This window comes from Apis florea, unplaced genomic scaffold (genome assembly GCF_048593485.1).
Source record: "Apis florea isolate Af1SG1 unplaced genomic scaffold, ASM4859348v1 contig_3081_pilon, whole genome shotgun sequence".
In the NCBI taxonomy this organism is placed as follows: Eukaryota; Metazoa; Arthropoda; class Insecta; order Hymenoptera; family Apidae; genus Apis; species Apis florea.
Genome location: NW_028256703.1, coordinates 2,002,707 through 2,024,140, shown reverse-complemented (window position 1 = coordinate 2,024,140; position 21,434 = coordinate 2,002,707). Strand labels below are relative to the sequence as shown.

The 21,434-nt window shown below is 41.7% G+C and overlaps 1 protein-coding gene across 2 annotated transcripts in view; it reads right to left on the bottom strand.

Annotated features, from left to right (window-relative positions):
* Nucleotides 1-21,434, bottom strand: part of LOC100868578 (ubiquitin carboxyl-terminal hydrolase 48) — a 65,497-nt gene that overhangs the window by 4,104 nt on the left and 39,959 nt on the right. For both annotated transcript variants that reach the window (XM_086908569.1, XM_086908568.1), the window contains exon 17: nucleotides 1,815-1,899. In XM_086908569.1, the coding sequence (XP_086764695.1) occupies nucleotides 1,815-1,899 (85 nt within the window). The remainder of the gene's footprint in view (nucleotides 1-1,814; nucleotides 1,900-21,434) is intronic.

The window sequence follows — 21,434 nt, the reverse complement described above, 5'->3', positions numbered from 1 at the left end:
TTTTTGTCAAGAAGAATGATTATGATTCGATAATACGATGGGAATAGGTATCTCGATGTATTTTGGGAAACTGTTATTTTAAAACACCATTAATCCTTCGTTACCTTTTCTGTATCTCAAGAAGCATCGAATAAATTTATACCAAATGCTAAAACGCAATACTGCATCGAATATAATAATTTTCCTCGAAATTTTGCTTTACATTCGATAAATATTACGTTCAATAAATATATTTTTTCTATATCCAAAGATGCATCCAATGTAAATTATCGAGCACCCTACCGTTGAAAATGATAATTTTCTTCGAGATTATTTCCAAAATCCAAATTCGGAAACACGAATCGATGGAAAAATCGAATTTGACGAGGGACGCGACCTTTGGAAATAATATACGTTGCTAATTTCGGGAGCACCGTTTTCGACGCGTTTTACCCGCGAGGAGGTGGTTTCCTCGTAGTTTCGTGAGCTCCTTAATGAACCGAGTTCGCGAAAACCATTAATAACCAAGTCTGGGAACAGAGAAAACTGCCAAGGGGGATGGCGTTCGGGGTGTCTTCGCGGAAAACACTTTCATTCCAAGAAAGAAAACTCGTAATAGTCATCGACTTATTTCGACGAATATCGACTTGGAACATCCTCTCGTAATTCGAAGACACAATTTTCTTTTTTCTTTTTTTTTTTTTTTCAACAAGCCATCTCTTCTTCGACTTACAAATCTCTAGAAACGATGCACCCTCTCGTTCTCCCCCCTCGAGAAAACAAAAATAAAATAAAAACACGCAAACAAATATAATCTCAGCTTCTCTCTAACTAGTTCGATCGTTGGGCGCAAACAAGGAGGGGAAGAGTAAGCGAGAACGGGGGACACCGTTCCATCAAAATCCGAGAAACGGGATTCTTCTTCTTCTTCTTCTTCTTCTTCTCCACGTCGAGGAAGGAAGGAAGAAAGGAAGGAAGGAAGGAAGGAAGGAAGGAAGAGTGGGGTGTGGTGTCTGGCGGCCCTAATGCGACGGTATCAATATACGTGGGTGGCGGTGATGGGCCAATATCGCATAAGTGGCCCGATTCACCGTCATTTGTTACGTTTTGTTCGGTCTAAGTAATTTAAGAGTCACCCTTTTGCTCGCCACCCTCTCTGTGCAAGCGGAGGGAAGGATGGAGAGAGAGGGAGAATCCTTGGAACGAGCGGTGGTAAGAGAGAGAGAGAGAGAAAGAGGGTGGCCGTCTGTACTTCGCCTCCATTCTTCGGCAAATCGCGGCATATTTGTCAGATTTTTGTTCGAGAACAAAACCTTCCACGACCTTTCTCGGGGTAGGGAGAGGGAGAGAGAGAAAGAGTCGAGAGGGTTGGGAGTTAAGTGGATTGGTTTCGTCGGATATCTGAACGCGACCGACTTAATTCGATCCTTCCTTCCTTCCTTCTTTCCTTCCTGGTGGCCAAAACTTGATTTCACTTCCGCGGGGCGAATTTTGGAAATAAATTTTTCCAATAAAAGTGGAATTCATTTCGGATCTTTATTTCGGAGATAGAAATTTGCGAATTTGTTTGTTGGATATTAGGCGTATTCCACGTTCGATTTTGACGAATCAAGTTGCTTGCTTTCCGATCTGACGAATCGTCTCTTCTCATCACACGTTCTCGTGTAACATTTTCCCCTTTCTTCTTCAACGGCGCGCGAACAACATGGAGCGAAAGGAGAAATCGGGATAGGAATTGAAATTGCGCGAGGGTTTTCGAAACGAATTCGGGGAAATAAACGTTAAATCGATGGGAATAAGTTTCGCGGTATAATTTTCGCCTTTCTCTCACTCACCCTTGAAACCCTTTTCGGGGAAGCTGGACTCGGGGTTGTTCGCATCCGACGTCACGTCCGCCTCGTTCTCGATCGGCGTGTCGATCTGAAACATGTTGTGTTCGTCGTTATCAAACGAAGAAGAAGAAGAAGAAGAAGAAGGAAGGGATGCGTAAAATTTAATTCGAGGAAAAAATCGAAACGCGCGGTTTCCGTGTGGCGAGAATGGTAGATAAGAGAGCCGTGAGATCGTTGGAAAGAGGAAACGTTCGAAAGGAGGAGGATTTTTAGTAATGCGCGCATAAAGGACACGTGTGAACAGCTGGCGGCCGACGCTCGTTGCGACGTTCGCCTTCCCACGCGATCTCTCCGTGGATCACACGTGGGATCTGAGAATATTCCACATGGGACACGGGCCAGCCACGTGGATCGAGAGATTCGTTTCGACTGAGAAACCCTCCTCCTCCTCCTCCTTCTTCTTCTCGGTGAATTAACAAACGTTCGCAATGGGAGGAAACATTTATTTGCTTTTCGAACGGCCCGACTCCCTCCCACCCTAACAACCAGAGGCTAAGAATTTCGAATGATACGATACTTTTCCAACTTTTATTCGTATCATATCTCGATTACAGTTTTATATCTGGTTTATAAATTTCGAAACAAAATTGAACGATAATTGAAGAATTTCGAATGATACGAAGCTTTTCCAGCTTTTATTCGTATTATATCTCGATTACAGTTTTATATCTGGTTTATAAATTTCGGAAAAAAATCGGACGATAATTGAAGAATTTCGAATGATACGAAACTTTTTCAATTTTTTACTTCTAATATCTCGATTACAGTTTTATATCTGGTTTATAAATTTCGGAAAAAAATCGGACGATAATTTAAGAATTTCGAATGATACGAAGCTTTTCCAGCTTTTACTTCTATCATATCTCGATAAGTGTTTCGTGCGTCCGATAAAATTAATCCGGGTATTTAAAATGAAAATTTTACAATTTTCGCGAAAGAATTTTCACCTTACTTTGGAGAGAAAGTGCGAGAGGGAAAAACGTGTGTGGAAACGTGTTGGATCGGGGATTTTTTGAAAGAGACGCGGTAGGTTTCGCGTAGGTGTAATTATGCGCGTGGAACCCCTTTTTCCCACAGAACTAAATATAGCAAGTGTCATCCGATGGCCTGGACACACATGTCTCGTAAAGCGAAGCGACCACATCTGGTCGCTGTTTCCTGCTAGCCGTGGCATCTTCTGCAATATGATTTATTTTAGAGCGAACGAATCCCAGAGATTCGTCCGTGGCTTAGATCACGTGGCGCGAGTCAATGACCAAACGCGTACAAACGGCGTTGATTGATCTCGCCAAACAAATCGTCGAAAATTGAAAATTGTCGAAAAATCGATTTGGAAAGTTGTAGATGTAGAATTCTAGAAGCTGGAAAAACTGGATCTTTCGTTCTTGATTTCTGCGAGTTGGGAATCGAAAGAAGAAGTTAGAAGGAAGGATCCATCGAAAAGACTCGTTTAAAAAGTTACAGAGGCAGATAGAAGAGATAAATCAAACAGCCACCATCCATCTTCCATTCTTCTTCTTTGAGAAAATATTATATTTAACAGACGAAGAAAAGCTTCGGTATCACACAGAGATATATCCTCTTGAAAAATTTGGAAAATTGACTGCATCGAACTACATCGAAAATCTTGGGCGAAGAAAAGCTACAAGTTTCATATCATCGATCGAAACCTCGGAAGAAGCTAAAAGATAAAGAGAATCCTCTTCAAAAATTCGGAAAACCGATATCAAACTACATATCAAAAATCTTCCGTTTCTTCTCCAAGAAATAATCGTTAGAAGAATCAAACGAAAAACATTTACAAGCTTCATAAAACCTAGACCAATCCTAAATCATCAAAAATCTTGAACGAAGAAAAGTCTCTGCAAAAGTTAGAAGATGGATAGAATTCTCTTCAAAAATTTGGAAAATTGATAATAAACTATATATCAAAAGTCTTCCATTTCTTCTCCAAGAAAAAATCATTAAGTATCTTGATATCAAACGAAGAACATCTACAAGCTTCGTACAAAAGCTAGACCAATTCTGGCTAAATCATCAAAATTCTTCTCCAAGAAATAATCAAAAATCCTGAACGAATAAAAGCCTCTGCTTTTAGAAGATAGATAGAATCCTCTTCAAAAATTCGTAGAACTGATGTCAAACCTTCACGTCAAATCGTCAAAAAATCTGCCATATCTCTCAAACGGATGCTCGTCAAAAAAAAAAAAAAAAAAAAAAAGAACACGATCGCCAAATAAGAGAAAAGTTGAACCAGACAGGAAATCTTCGTTTCCAAATCCCTATCGACTTCGTTGGATCGAGGTCACCAACATCAAGAATTCACTGTGCACCGCTTATTCTTCCCCGAACGTTTCTTCCTTCCTTCCTTTCTTTCTTTCATCTCCGAAACATTATTCTCAGGCCTAACAACGGGCCCCGTCCCCTCGAGATGGGAAGAGAGGAGGGTAAGGGCAGGTAAAGAGCGTGTACGCGCGGCCAGTTTCGAAATGGTGGGCAATATAGCGAGTTCGTTACGAGGCTCGCCCCGACGTGGTATGGCTCATAATTGTAGAGCCGCGTCTCGAGATGCTCACCTTCGGCCGTGCCGCGCCACCTTCCCGCCCGACACCTTATTGTCCACTGGAAAATCCCGTTCCCCTCGCGAAAATCGCCCTCTCTCGCCCTCCATTCGATCGAAACGATCGCCACCACCGACTCGTCGTGATCCCGCACCCGAGCCTTCCACCCCACCCTTTTCGAAATTTTCGCGCGTGGAAACGGGGCGGAGAGGGAGGGAGGAAGGGCGGAGAGAAAAGTGGCGGAGGGACGGACAAAATATTTGCGGGCCGTGAAATGAAAATTATTATAGGCCGGGAATGTCTTAATCCTCCACCTCGACGGAGGAGCGAACTTAACTTAGCTTAACTTCGCTCGAGTTAAACGTAAATTCTTTTTCTTTTCCTTTTTTTTGTTGGAGAAACGCGGCCTGTAAACGCCGGCGCGTAATGCATGCGAGGCGTCGAACGCCGTTTACCGCGTAAAGGTAGACGGTTTTTTATTTTGCACCGATCTTCGTCTCTTTCTCGACACGTTGCACGCCAAATTCCTGGAACTCGTTCCCCCTCTTTCGTAAATTAAATTAAATTTACGCTGGTCGTTCGTGGAAAAAAGAAGGATCGTCGATTTTTTTGATTTAGATTCGACGATTTTTTGATTTTCTTTCTCTCGCGTGTTTCGTGGAAGAAGAAGAAGGAACAGCAGCGACTTTCGGAGGACGATACCATGTAGAATTTCTCCGGGAGGAATAGCTGGCCTTGGCTTTCATTAAGAATGGGCGTCTTAAGTTATTCCCAGGCTGTCTTGAGTTATTTATCTGTCTACACCGAAGGGGTGAATCTCGCCCCTTCCCGCGCCTGACCGCGTCTTAATACGCGCGCCGAGCAAATAAACCACCCTATATTCCACTCGTCGTTCGAGAATTAAATTAATCTCCTTCTCGAATCTTGCGTTCTCGTCGCAAACGTCTCGTCAAAACGTAAAGAAATAAAGGAAGAAAACGTTCAAAAAAAATTCGTAAAAATCGAACGCTCGTCTCTTTCCCAACTATTTTCGTGTATCAACGAAAGAGAAAACTTTTCCAAAAAAAAAAAAAGAGGATCAAATCTCATGGGACATCGAGATCCGGAAGAAAAGAAGCGACGGAAGAAGAAATGGAGGGGGGGAAAGATCGATTTCGTTTCTTTCCAAGCGTCGATCGATTTTCGAAAGGGGAGAATTTGGGCCGAGCGGAAGGAAAGAGAGGGGAGGAGGACTCGATACGAAGGAAGTTGGGCGGCGGAAGACCGCACGGTGTATAAATTCAAAGTAGATTAATATTATCCCCGCGACTGTCGCGGGCGGTAAACTTATGGCGCTAATTCGGCCGACGAATTATTACTCTCCGCTCAGCCCCTCGCTGCGTGCGCTTTGCCAAAACGGGGGCGCTGCTGTCCTGTCGTTAATAGAAGTCGTACGTGCTCCGCAAGGAGGAGGAGGAGGAGGAGGGACGCGTCCTCCAGATATTAGACCTCCCTCGAATTCCCCACCGAGTTTTGTTCGATCGAGCAATTCGACGATTATTAACGATTATTTTATCATAATCATTTTTCTTCTTCGTAAATCGAACGCTCGAATCGCCCAATTAAACGTCGCTCTTCTCATTTCTTACTACTCGTTTACTATTAGTCTCTCGTGTCGCGAGAAAAAATATTTGAATAAAATATCGATTGAATTATTTCGAAAGGATTTGTTCATCTTCGAGGAGATTAGAGTTAATGGCAAATAAGCGGAACAACAAATTGTTGTTCGAGAGAAAAGAGAAGGAAGGTGTGTCAAGTTATATAAATTTTGCCCACGCTTGTCCATCGAGTCAATCATGGAACGTAAAGAAATATTTGTCAGAGAAGCGTGTGCGGTCCATAATCGATAAAAAGGGGAGTCGCATTGTCATTCTAATCCACGTGGACAGCGAAAGAGATAGTCCGAAGGTCTTTTAAGAAAATTAAGGAGGGCCCTTGCATTGTCTTGCTCCTCGTCGGAGCAAAGAGAGGAGAAGGAGTGGACTGCTAACAGCTGTTTAGCATCCCCGATGAAAAAGCAGGGCCGGTAATTATTCAAATTATTTTCAAGAAGCGAGGGGAGGGGGAGGGGGTTTCTGCCTCGGTCACCGCGGCGGATGTCTTTATACTCGGCCCCAACCCCTCCTCCTCTAACGGGTGTGAACGAAGTGCACAATGCTCCTCTCATCGAAACGACACCATAAGGATAAAAAGACGGCACAACAGACACTTTGTGCGCCCTGACTATCAACCGGGACCATCTTGAACGCTTCAATTTTATTTTTACCCAAACTTTCCCTCCTCCTCCTCCTCCCTTCTTTATTTTCGTTTCGTTGGTAAAACACGAGCGAGCGAGCGAGCGAGCGAGAGAGAAATTACTCTACTTGAAAAGAGCTTTTAATCATTTTAAAAGGTATCGTTAAAGCCTTTGGATTATTCATAAGACGCGAGCAATATCGACAAGAAGTTGTGTAACAGTTGCGCGATATTCTACAAAATTTGATTATCACGAAGAATAGATTTAACCTTCCAAAGAACATCTCTAGAACGAGTTAAGAATAAAGCTAAAAATATAAAAATACGCGTGATTAATAATCGATCGATCGATTGGAAAAATCACAGAGAGAAGCGGATCTTTCTTCTCTTTTTCTTCTTTCCTTTTTTCCTCTACGTTTCTCTTCACTTTTCACACCCGTGTCGAAACCGTATCCCGGACCGGTAAATGTAATCGCGAGCTAGAACTAGTCCTCCACGAATAATCTCGCCAAATAATAGACGCAACCGTGGTGGATATCGTGGTCGCGGCGTGGAAGGCCAATTTTCTTCGATCCTTTCAATTTTACGGATCGGCATAAAATCGAGCAACGCGCGCGCACACAGCCGGTTTCGCTTTATCGGAAACCGCAATGCAGCGAGGAATCCATGAGCAAGCCTCGGCCGAGATTTAGGTCGTGGACGGCGAAGGGGGATGGATGGAAGACGGCGAGCGGGTGTAACGGCCTCGCCCGTTATCCAATCGAGCGGAAAACTCATCAGTCACTCCACACATAACGCCTTACCACCTCTATCGCTATCTGTGCCCCGTCTAAAAACTTTCTTCCTCGTCTCTTAATCTCTACCTTCCTCTCCCCTCCCCCCTTCCTCTCTCTTCTTTTTCATACCTTTTCACCCGTTCGTCACGAACCAGTTGATCTCGATATATACGACACTTTTATAACTCTTTACCGATCCAATCTTTCCGCCTTAGTGGAGCGTTACGAAAAAAAAAAAAAAAACCATGTTTTTTGATTTTTTTCCCCCTCTCTCTGTTTTTTTTCTTTCGGTTGGTGGAAGAGAAACACAACTCGATGCACAATGGAAGAGAGTTTTTGGGTAGAGATAGTATTTTTCTTCCTTTAGTCGAGAACCGGTTAATTTTATAAACCGTTGAAAAACATTCGTTCTTGCAGTTCTTCTCATCGAATCGTCTGTCTCTCTGTTTTCCGTAATATCGGATTCGAATTCGTCACGGGTTGGATAAATTTTTGAGTAGCGGGGATCAACAAACAAAATCTCCTCTCTCCTCTGAAACGAGATTCGTTCAAGCACGCGATTGCTGAGCCGCCGATTCTCTCGTTCTACAATTTTCGGGGTACGCCCTATATTTCGGCTGTCAAAAATGTTTCCTCTTCTCAAAGTTGTTCTCCATTTGTTTAGAAACGTTTCGTTCGAAATTTCGAAGGAGGAAAATTCGCGAGAGGATTCGACGAACGAAGCCGTTGGGGAATGGCGGCTTCTCGTAGATTCGAGAAAAGAGGCACTTTAGAGGCCGACGAGTCGCCCATCAAGAGCCGATCCATGCTTCCGGCAAGGCACAAAGGCCTCCTTCATCCCACGAGCCCGTCCTCCTCGTCGTCATCCTCCGATGACGACCGAGTAATCGAGCCACTACTCTCTCTCCGACTCGTTATCGTGACGTTGCCACATGACGTGTCTGCGCTCCCTGTTCGTTGCCAAAGATTTTTCACTCGATCGAACGCTTGGACATCGTCAAACGTCAAAACGAAAGAAAAATCAACTCGTTCGTTCGAATTAATCGGGGAGGGGAATTAATCGGTTGGACGAGGCGGTTGAGGAATCAGGACGATTCAACGCCAGCCCCTTCGCGCCTTTCCCTCTCGAGTCGAGGGAAAACACCCTGGCAAATTGCGGGCCGTTAAGGATCGCGAGAGATTCGGTGGAGGGTGAGCGATACAAAGTGAGGAGGAGAGGTTTTAGAAATAAATCGATCGATTGCCGGAAAAATATGATTCTCCGACGGTGTTCGGATATAGTTTAATTATCTTCGAGTTCGATTCTCATCGATGGATCGCTTTCGATTGCATACAACTCCTGTTAAACTCAGCCTCGCAAAAACTTACTATCAGAAAAACTCGTTTCCAACAACTAGATGCAAAAGAAGAAAAGAAAAGAGAGTCTTCATCTATCTATCTATCTTCTCCGATCAAGTTCAAAACCCTCGAACGAACGAACGAACAAAAATAGAAAATTGACGAAATAGAAGAAAAGGAAAAAAGAAGAAGGAGGAAGAAGAAGAAAGAGCAAAAGGAAAGAGAGAAAAAGAAGAGATGGAAGAAAGGAGTAGAAAAATCGACAAACTGATACAAAAAGCAGAAGAATAAAAAGAAAGAAAAGGAAAGAGTAGAGGGAGGAAAGACAAAGAGGTGGAAATAGAGAAGGGAGGCAGGGATGATATCAGGGTGAAAAGCAACCCTCGAGGAGACACGCAGATAGCGAGCGGTCTTAGCGTGTCGCTTAGCACCCTATCTGGCGGGATCTTCCTTCTCTCGGGGTTTCAACCCCTGCTCGGGCCCCCTCACCCCCGGGGGGCTGCGTTTGTCGTGAGCATTACTCACTTTCTAGACGCCTACTACTTGCCCGTCCCCGACCACTCGCTGACTACATTAGGGGACAAATCTTGCGGAGGTCGGGAGGGATCGGCCTCTCTTCTCCACGATCCCTCCTCGCCTTTGCCCGGCCACTGCCGACCGGACACTTTCCTCCAACGGCCGGGCGAACGCGCGTTGTTGTGCGTGGGCCGAGAGGAGAGAGGCCGATAGGCGTGAATCCTTCCCTCGGATTTATGGCCTCGCGATCTTTGCACGAAATCTTTGGCCAAGGACCCGCTTCTCGAATCAACGGTGGATCAACTTTATTATTTTTCAAACCGTTTTTCCTCAAATTTATCGTTCGATAGCAATTTAATTTTAAGATACGACGATCTTTAGAAAATTATGTTATCTTGTTTCCACGATCCTCGTTGGACGTGCGTGGATCGAGAGGAAAGAAGTCGTTAGGCGTGAATCCTTGCCTCGGATTTATGGCCTCGCGATCTTTGCACGAAATCTTTGGCCCGCTTCTCGAATCAACGGTGGACACTTTATTATTTTTCAAACCGTTTTTCCTCAAATTTGTAATCGTGAAATTTCTCTTGCTTATAATCGTTCGATAGCAATTTAATTTTAAGATACTACGACTTTTAGAAAATTTTACGTTATCTTGAATTTCCTCGAACGTGCGTGGGCCAAGAGAAGATAGGCGTAAATCCTTCCCTCGAATTTATGGCGAGGATCTTTGATCAAGCATTCGAGAATTATATTTATTATTTTCAGACAACATTTCTTCCGGTTTGTAATCGTGAAATTCTTCTTCCTTCCTCGACTTTTATTTTTTATTGATTCTTTTCATAATATCGATCTCTTCGCTATGCTTCTTTTAGAAGAAATCACGAATCAACGAATAATCCTAGTACAAAGTCAATTTTTTAATTAATATTATTGAATTCGATCATTCCATTTTATTAAATCTCTATATAAAATACATATCAAGGAGAGGAGAAAAAGAGAGCGACTTATTAAACGATGAACTTAATAAACGTGTTAAATCGTGTTATCGAGACGAATGGCTATCGTAAATTCCACAGCGGTTCTTCCTGATCAAACGCATAAATCCTCGTCGAGTTGCATATTCAACGACTCATACTCGCGAGCACGAATGACAAGGTAGCTCCACTTTTCGCTTCTTCCTCCTCCTCCTCCTCCTTCTTCTCCTAATCCTCGAAACGATCGAAAAATAAAATCTTCTTGAAAAATGAATCGAGTAGACGTCTCTTTCTCTCTCTCTTTCTGATGATCGAAAAGAAGAATTTTATTAAAATTCGTTAAGAATCGTAGAAGAATCGAGAGGGTATCTGTGGGAGATTAACGAGATCCACGCGTCTGGCATTATCGGCACGCACCCAGAGAGAGAGACCACTTGTTCGAGGGAGCAACCTGTAGAGGCTGGCATACCGCACAGCTCTCGCACGACCGACGTACGAGAAACGAGGCAGGAATTCAGGGTTAGCTGCTCGGCCAAATATAGATCGGAGTGTATGTGGGAACACGTGTACGCGGCCATAAATATCTCCTTTACGTTTCGTGAGTGCAATAAGACCGAGCCGCGACCCAACTACAGATGCGCCATGCATAATTGGACGACCCTGCGTTCAACCCATTCAACCTCGAGAATTCATTTTCTTCTTTAGTTTTCTCTCTTTTTTCTGTTTTGTTTTGTTTTGTTTTTTTTTTTTTTTCTATTTTAATGGAAGGGGACGAGAAAAAGGTCTCGAGTCTTTTGAAAATGATAATTGAAGAATGTAAATTATTAGATCGAATCGAATTTTCGAAACGGGATGTGTATTATCCTGTAACAAACCTCTTGACAAGATTGTACGATGCCTCGTACTATCCTATTAGTCTTGAAAGAGTTAGAGAAACCGTGGATATAAAAGATACGTTCAGAATAGCTTTAAATAACATTTATTCATTATTAGCTATTTTCAGTCCACTTTTCATGCAATGAAAATATAATCTCGATTGTTTGGCATTACAATTGTTCGCAATTATTATTCTGTTTGTGAATGATAAATTATCCTTTATTTCGTAACTTCGACTAGATTAAATTTTCCCCATCATTAGCTGCCACAATATCATTTTTCCCCTAGGCAGATTATCTCTCCTAGCTTAAAAAAAAAAAAAACTATCTCCACCGAGTCTCAATATCTCTTAAATCCAAACTGGGTGAAAGTTCAAAACTCGCATGAATTATTTTCCGCAAACTGTAAACCGCTATAATTCTTCCATATATACATAACCATTTGGCAATTTTCAGTTTGCGTTCAAGAAATGTTGCAACAACGCTCATTGTCGAAAGTCAGAGCGAACAATCGGCATTCCTCGTTCGAGGACGTGCAACGAGTGACATATAAGTTTCCATAATTCACGCGAAATATTCGATGAATATTTACGCGATCGTTAAAACTTGATATTTTCCGGGTTCCAATGAAAACGGCGAGGAGGAGGAGGAGAAGGAAAGGTCGAGGAAGAAGAAGAGGAACGCTTGAACGTTTTATCGATGGCACTTAAAACGCCCCGTTTCGACTTGTAATTATCCGTTGTTTGGAAGACACGATCTACTTAACGTCCGACTATTTAACGATCCCCTTTATCCGCTCCTCTCCTGGCTCTACGCCTGTCGGCCGTATTTCGTCAACAGATCTCTACCATTTTTTTCCTTCCTTCCTTCTTTCCTTCAACGAACAGATGCAGTTCCAAGAAGAATCTCGACTCGAACAATTCTCTCGTTTCCTTTCCCTAAAATGTGTCCATAATATCTCCATCTCCACAGATTTCGAAATTATTATTTTTCCAGAAGAATAGGATAAAATAAAATACGCTATTTAATCCGATCCTCGATGATCTTCGTCGAGGCAAGAAGAAAAGAAGAAAACGAGAAGAGGAATGCAGCGCCTATCCCCGTTTAAGAGAAGTCTCGATATCGCGTATGAAGAAGAATAGGTTAAAATAAAATACGCTATTTAATCCTCGATGATTTTCGATCTTCGTCGAGGGAAGAAGAAAAGAAGAAAACGAGAAGAGGAATGCAGCGCCTATCCCCGTTTAAGAGAAGTCTCGATATCGCGTATGAAGAAGAATAGGTTAAAATAAAATACGCTATTTAATCCTCGATGATTTTCGATTTTCGTCGAGGGAAGAAGAAAAGAAGAAAACGAGAAGAGGAATGCAGCACCTCTTCTCGCGTATGAAGAAGAATAGGTTAAAATAAAATACGCTATTTAATCCTCGATGATTTTCGATCTTCGTCGAGGGAAGAAGAAAAGAAGAAAACGAGAGAGGAATGCAGCGCCTACCCCCGTATAACTTATTCAGCGTTTAAGGGAAGTTTCGATATCGCATATGAAGAAGAAAAAGAAGAAGAAGAGGAGGAGGAGGAGGATGGGTGTGGAACAGCGGCGTGGCCATAAATCATGGCATTTTCAGATTTCCTTTTATCAGTGGTACTCTCGCGGTGACCAGCGTTCACCCACGGCCATAAATATCCCCATTAATATTAACTTAAGGCTCGGTGGGAAGGCGAGAATCGCGAGTGACCGAAACGAGGCAGCAAAAAAACGGAGGGGGGAAAAAAAAATCTCGTATGCCGGGGACGAATCTCATATTGGCCGCAGCTGGGAATTGGACGATCGAAAAATTCATGGTGAACCGAATTTCCAGAGGGGGTGAACCACCCTTCCCGGGACGACGGTACAGGGGTGAGAATATTAGCTTTATTTTTCTGTTATTTCGTTGTTCCATCGCTGCCAACATCGTGAAAACATTTATTTTATCTCGTAAACGTAATAAAATCCGTTCTCCGGATAATTTTTCTAATATTTTTCAGAAAAAGTCGATCAATCGACGTATCCTTTTCTCGAAAACAAATCTTGTTTCGATACGACGATTCTTCGATGCAATATCTCGATTGATATCGAACGATCGAGTGATAAAAATCTGGGGAAAAAGGCAGATCGAAAGACTTTCTAACCGACGGAGAAACGTCGAAGAGGAGGAAACAAAAGTGTTTCCAGATTCGAGCGAAAATCTCTCCTCTTTCTTTCGACGAGGAGAGGACACGCGTTCGCTAATCAGACTACGCTTCTCGAGTCGCGTTTTCTTGCAGATCCGACACTCGCTTTCTCGTTCGACGAAACGTGGCAAGAAACGTGCGACGCGTGAAATGCAAACGGAGGAGAAGATCGGTAGCGTTCGAACGCTAATCGGCTGGGTGAAAGAAAAGGAAAAGAGGAAAGCGAACCGATCGTTTCAACATCTTTCGAGTCCTTCTCTTGGAGAGGTTTTTCGTCCCTCGATAAATTGATCGGAAATTATTTTTTTTTTTTTTGCGCAAATTCTTGTGTGCAAAAATAGTTGTCATAGTAATAGGCGTGGAAAAAAAGAAAAGAAAAGATTGCGAAAATGGTATCCAGCCTTTCGCCTTTCTGCTCGAGACGATTGCTAAATTTGTCCGTCTGACGAACGATCCATTTCCACTTCTTTTTCCGAAGGATAAATCAATATTATTGAATAATATTGGATATTTTATACACGTTCTTCGGGATCATTATAGATATAGTTGTAAGAAACGTGAGTAATTCCATCAGTAAAAGTGTTGTAATATCAATAATAATTACATTCTTCAATGCTCCAAGAAATCGACCAATATTCAAAACAGCCTTCGTATCGATAATATTTTATGTACAGTGTTTGGGATTATTATAAATAAGAAACGTGGGTAATTTCATCGGTAAAAGTTATAATTACGTTCTTCAATGCTCCAATTCAAAAGCGTTTTAATATTGATAATATTTTTTTTTGGGCGTTTTTTGAGATTATTATAGGTAGTTTTAATTGCGAATAATTTCATAGTAAAAATATTTTAATATCAATAATAATTACGTTGTTCAATGCTCCAAGAAATCGACCAATATCCAAATATCCAAAAATGAAAATTTTCATTCTCATCGAACAAATTACAATTCAAAAAATTACAATTCTATCAAGATCCATTCCCATCGAGAAATTATATATCTGTTCCACACGTATCCTCGCTTGCATCGCTCAACGAAAGCGCTCGTGTTCCCCGTAAATTCCTCTAATCCACAAAGGGGGGTCTGGACCCGCAACCTTCATCTCTCCATCCAACGTTTATTAAGCCATCAAATATCCCGTATGTATTATAAAATCATATTCCAATTTTTATATTCCTTCCAAGATCCTTGATCGCGATACACAAGCATTACCTCGAGTACACCTTCGATATTAGCCGATCTCTCTCTCTCTCTCTCTCTTCCTATCCCCGCCCCGTCCTCCTCTTCGATTATTTTTCAGATGCTGAGCTCGATGATGATGACGATGCCTTTTTTAAGCCTGCATCGGCTTAATTGATTTATTTCCAAAGAGGGGTCCAGAGGAGTCAAGGTAGCGGGGTCGCTGATTGGGCACAGGGGGAAGGGAGGAGGGGGCGACAGGACCTCTCCTTCCATCTTCCCGCCTCGGAAACCCTTTTCTTCGATCTTATCCTCGAAAGGCTCGACAATTAAGGATAATAATTACGGTGTTCCGGCTACCGATCTCCGGCTACCGGTCTTCCGACCGGCTGAAAAAAAAAAAAAAAAAAGAAAGAGAAAAAGAAAAAGAAGAAGAGAAGGGAAGGGAAGGGAAAAGAAGAGAACAAGACGCAAGGTTGGATTACAATGTTCCTGTAGTAGCGGTAAAAGTGGACGATTAATAATGGCTCAATTTTCACAGGCCGTTGCAATTAGGCCGATTTAGGCCCGCAACCCGTGCCCCAAACCTTGTAATTAAGCCACGGTGTATTAACACGGTGATTTCACTTCACCGTGGATCCACTCGTTCGATCCTCTCGAATGTAGCGGTGATACACAGGGCACCGTTATCTTTCGCTATTTATTTCGAAAAGATGGAAATAGGCTGCCTATTCGAAGATTGCCATCCGATCGAACAGGTTTTCGATCGAAGAAGAAGAGTCAAAGAAGGGAGAATTATTCTTAAGAAAACGTGAAACGTTTTGCCACAATCGAAGGAATAGAATTAGGACAAGAAGTTATTATTAAAAATGTGAAACATACGTTCGAATAAAATAAAATTTGTGTCCTGATTAAAACTAGTAGAAAACTCCCTCCAAATTGTGGACCGTTGCTAGAGCACTAAAGCTGAGAGAGCTTTACGATGATTTTATCGATTCTTATCGCCCGTTATTCCTTATTATTGCCAAGATGAGAAATTCTTAATCCTTAGAAAGATGGTTGTTAAGAACAAGGTGGAATTTCGTTCGCGGAAGAATTCTTCGTCTCTAAGATCCATTTTATCTTTGCCAACAAGAAATAATCGTGATAGCAACGTAAACGATTGGCAACGATGTTCGAATCGGCGCAAAAATTTAACGAGAAATTAAACTCTTCGCGCGCATCGATCGAATATATCGATAAAAAAAGAACGATCGATAAAAGAGAATAGGAACAAAAAGGAATATAAGCGCACAATTCATCATCGCTTAAATATCCCGCGTTCGTATACATTCCTGGATATATAATCGCGCATTTCGAAACGCGTTACAATTACGGATCTCGACATATTTCCATTTGGCCGCAAACCACTTTTACCGATCGTTTCGTGGCCACCGAATCGGTCGACGAAGTACACGAATCCGTTTAAACGAATCGAACGGTGTAAAATTCGCATCGAGAGAAAGGGGAGGGAAAAAATTTAACGTTCCACAAGTCGAACGTTTGAGTCGAAATCTATATCAGCTTATTCTCGATCCCCTCGCCAGTTCCCCTTTTTGCCCTGCCTTCGAATCTTATACGAGAGCAAACCCACCTATCCGACGTTTTCCAATGAGAAATTATCGAAAATGAAAACTTACAAAAGAAGAAACCTAGACGAACTTCAAATTTTACGATAAAAAAAAAAAAAGGAAAGAAAAAATTCTCGAAAGAGAGAAAGTGAAGAACTCTGATCGGCTTAAGCTTTCCAATCTTTTCTCTCAGAGGATCTCTGAGATGTGACGAAACTCTGAGAATTGAAAATTGAAACGGAAGTTGAGAGAAGGGAGGAGAAATAACGAAAATAAGAATATTCCATTCTCTTTGAGACAGAGAGAGAGAGAGAGAGAGAGAAAGAATGGATCGAATATTGGAGGGATTTGCTTCCTCGATGAGGAAACAGCAACGGGTTGATCAACGCGTCGCGACGAAATCGCACCCCCGCCAAAACATTAATCGAGAGTTGAATAGGGAGGAGTGGAAGAAGAGTACGTTGCAAAGCTCTCTCTCGGCCTCCTTCCCCTCATTTTTCCCGATTTTTTTGCGATTCCTCCTCACTGTGCGCCCTCTCTTCATAGCTGATCGAGCGGAGTCTTTAGAGTCGGCTCTGGTCGGCACCCGGCGTTTGATGTCGTGTGACGAATGTCCGCGTTCGACGCGCTCTCCTCTCTCTCCCTCTCCCTCCTTTTCCCTACCAGTTTCCTCTCTTCACGGACGTTTCTCTCCCTCTCTCTTCCTCCTCTTTCCATTCTCCTCTCTTTCGCCAACGCCACAGATTCCTCCTCTTTCGCTCGAATTCTCCGTCGCTCGATTCCCCGCTTCGTCTAGCCTTTCTCTCCTCCATTTTTCTTTTTTTCTCTTCTTTTACTTCCCTTTCTTTCCAGATTCTTTCTCGATCATAGATCTTCAATAAATGCACAGAGTTTTGAAGAAGAAATCTCGTTCGAGTTGGCCGATCAGAGTTTCGTGTCTTCACTTTCTCTCTTTCGAGAATTTTTTCTTTTTTTTTTTTGTCGTAGAATTTGAAGTTGGTCTAGGTTTCTTCTGTTTTTGTCTAAGTTTCATTTTCGATAATTTCTCATTGTAAATCTTGAAATTAAATCGAAGTTGCGTTAATTAACCTTGATCATTTTTCATTTACAAAAGATAGATCTTGTTCGAGTTGGCCGATCAGAGTTTCGATAATTTTTTTTTTTTTTCTTTTTATCGTAAAGTTTGAAGTTCAGAGTTTTGTCTGGGCTTTCTCTCTTCGATATATTTTTCGTAATTATTTTTTTTTTTTTTTTTTTGTTGTAGCGTTTGAAGTTGGTCGATCAAGAATTCAAGGTTTCCTCTTTTGTACGCATTTTCGATAATTTCTCAATGTAAATCTTGAAATTAAATCGTAATTGCGTTAATTAGAATTCGTTTAGCTTCGATAATTTTTTCTTTCCTTTTTTTACTCCAAACCAGTAAATCTTGAAGGTGAATTGGACTTTGTCCAGCCTTTCTATCTTATATATACATATATTTTCATATGAAGCGTAGTTATCAAGTTAAATAATCGAACTTGATTCATTAATCTTTCTACCTTGTACGTAGTTTCTTTTTTTTTTTTTTTTTTATCCCAAGCATAGATCTTGAAAGTAAATCGACCTTGCCTCACGGTATCGAATCGTGTTACAGTTTCGATCGGATATAAATGGATTCGCAATTAAAAGAGTTCACTTCGAATTTATCGCTAATAGTCGCTAAATTATTCGAAAGATTAAAATCAAACATCACAACAGACGCGAGATATTAAATCGTTCGAAAAATTACGAGATACAATGAATATAACATCCCTGTTGCGAATTCGAAACAAGAAGAAAATAAAAAAAAAAAAAAGAAGAAGAAGAAGAAAACGAAATGAAAAATTTCGAGACAATCTGGGGATAAATTTAAAAAAAACGCGGGGATTCTTCTAAACGTTCGTTCGTAAAAATGAACGTTTAAAAAGTGAGGATGGAGGAGAGAAGCGCGGAGCGGAAGTGGCGTAAAAGGTGTGGAGAAGAAGCGACCACGCCTATCGCTGCATAATCCTTTTACACCGGAGATGCGTGGCTGGATGATTGGAAATGCAAAAAGAAAGGAGGAGGGGAGAGGGAAAGGGAGGGGAATCTGAGATGCAGATAGACGCGCGTATTGACTTTGTAATCGCGACCTTGAATTATTGCACGAACGATGACGGGGCGGTATTTAATGTATCGAAAGACGTTCCGCGGCTGATTCAGCCGGCAAGTCATCCCAATCATTGTACGTTCCAAGATTGTGAACCGGTAGCAGCCGCTCGCTACCGTCGTTGATCGTTCAATATACGACGACGCGACTATTCCAGTGGATCGATCGATCCAAGGCGAGGAAGATCGATTAAAAGGTATTTTAAGAACACCATCCTCGCGTTTCCAACGCGAATTTTTCCTTCGAAAATATTCTCTTCGTAGATATATTATCGTAGATAGCTTCACTGGTGGATTTGAATGGGTGGATGTTAGATGGCATGTAGATTTATAAGAGATTTGATTAGAAATTTGAGTGAAAAGAGGTATGGTTAATTGGAAACAAATATTACAGTTTGATAAAGTAAAGGTTCTTTTTTTTCCTTCTCCTTCCTCTTCTAAAATTATGATAAAATGCAAACTACCTTGGAAAGCTGTTAAATTTAAACAAATTTTACTCTTCGTTCTGTCTCGATAATATTTTTTCTTATAAGATTTGCCTTTGATAAGAGGTAAGAGAGTAGTCGCAAATGCTTTCAGTCGATTCTTTCAAACTGTTAAAAATCAAATTTTATCCCTCGTTCCTCGATGATACTCCTTTCCACAAAATTTACCTCTGTTAAAAAAGAAAAAACAGAGAAATTTTTCGAAAATTGTTCAAATCGAATTTAAAATCTTTCCAACATTCCTTCGTAAAAAAAATTTATCTTTTTCTAAGGAAAGAAGAGAGCAAAGGTTTTCTCAGTCGAAATTTTATCCCTCGACGATATTCCTTCCCACAAAATTTACCTTAAAAAAGAAAAAACATTCGCAGAAAAATTTTCAATAGAATCTCTGAAACATCGACTCGAATGTTCGAATGAAATTTAAAATCTTTCCAACATTCCTCCGTAAAAAAATTTATCTTTTTCTAAGGAAAGAAGAGAGCAAAGGTTTTCTCAGTCGAAATTTTATCCCTCGATGATATTCCTTCCCACAAAACCTTTATCTTTGCCTAAGGGAAAGAAAAAAAGACGGCGGATACTGGAGAGGCGAATTTCAAGTTCGAATATGCGAAACGGCAAGAAGTTTGAAAATTTTGCGAGGCGCGGGAATTATAGCAACCGGCAGTGTCGAGTTCGAACGTATGCTAGTCGGTCCCTCGATGTAACGACAGTGATAAATCCTTTTAAGGAGCGTCTAGCTGCTTTTAACGGTCGACAGCACGCTATCGCGGCCGTAACGCGACCGAACAATCCGAGAGATAATTGTTCGCAGCTATGCGGATAACCAATACATAGGCAACAACCTCTGGCCATTCTTTCTGGCCAAACCTTGCCTGGTTTGAAATCTACTTTGCCAACCGCGAATTTAGTTAAATTATTTGGATTATCGGCCAAATTAAGATCCGGGATTGCAAGGAGGTTGAACAAGTTTTCCTCGACAGGTTCCAAAGGTAAAACGAGCTTCTAAGATCGCTCATAGAAGAAATCCAATCGAATACGATGTATCTCCTCTTCGATCTCGATTTCGTCGCGAGAATTGTAGCGGGTTTTGGCAAAAATAAATGCACGCAGAGTGAGGACGATTGTTGATTAATTTTATCGTCAGAATATTTTGGAAATTACGATGAATAGATCAATCCGATGCCTGTGTAAAATTAATTTGGAATAATTGCGCGATAATGTTTTTCACTCTGAATACTTAATTAGATTCTCCTCTTTACGGATATTCTATAAATTTCTTCAAACTGTCGCAAAAGTTGCAACACGTAAGTGTCAAGTCGACGAACCTATGACGATCATCGAGAGCCCCTTTTTCATCCGATAAATCGAAGGAAAGGTGTTACTTTTCCATCCTCGATATCGAGACGCTATTTCGAAGAATGAAGGAACCTCGTGAAACGTTGGTTTCGTAAAATCGGTGAACCGCGAGCGAAGGAACGTGGAGGAATTATTCGGGCAGACCCAAACGACTGGACGAGCGGAATTTTTCTTTCGTCGAGAAGCGACGGCGGCGGCGGCGGCGACAGCTTTTGACCCGGCAAAAACGGGTCGGCCACGTCCGCCGAATTTTTGGCCGAATCTTCGATCCCATACGCGGCCCAAACAATCGCGAATCTCTCTCTCTTCTCCTCATTTTATCGTGTGTCCAGGTGACGATGTTTCCAATTTATTAGAAATCGAAATCTGGTCGTTAAAGTTATGTAAAAGATATCCAAAGAATTCTCTTCTTATTTCAAACTCTCGAAAATTATTCGTAAAAGTATCCATTTCTGAAAAATTTTACCCTTCAATTGTACACCAGGGATGTCACCTGGTGAGCTTGGTGGTGAGATCTTATCTCGCGATTGAAGTTAAAATTCCGATTTCAAATTTTTGAAAAAGAAAAAAGAAAGAGAGAAAAGGACGGCGATGATTCGAAAGGATTGAAAGGGGGGGATTTTTCGAGGCGATTCTCCTCCAGTTTAAGAGGCCAATTAACGCTTCTAATCTCGGGAGGCGAGATTCTCTGGGCTAATCCCAAGACAAAATCGGCGGTCTTCCCGTTATCTTGGACCATTGCCGGCGTTACTTATCCATTGTCTCGGGCTTAAGGGAAACGGTAGCTCGATCTTAAATCTAAATTGCATCTGTTTGTCACTGTCCCCCACGCGTCCCACCTCTCCCCACCTATCATACCAACTACTAATTAAACGCTCCTCCTCCTTTCCTTCGATCCTCGAAACGAAATTTCCGAAATACGCGATGGAGATTAAAACCTTGTGAAATTCTTCCCCCCGAACCTCTGATTTCCTCCGATCAGGAGAACAACTCAGTTCGAATAAAGCGAGTTATATCGCGATATAACTCCAACCGATTGATATTCGATCGATCGAAAACATGGGATCTCGCGAACAAAACAATTACGATTGTTCGTCGATTCGATTTTGTCGATCGAACACGTGGTTGTCTTATCGATGATGATGACGACGATGATAATAATAATTATTCTAGCTCCGATCTCACGGAGGGATCCGTTTGAAATCCGTGCCGCTAATGCGTTAATCCGTTTCGATGGGGAA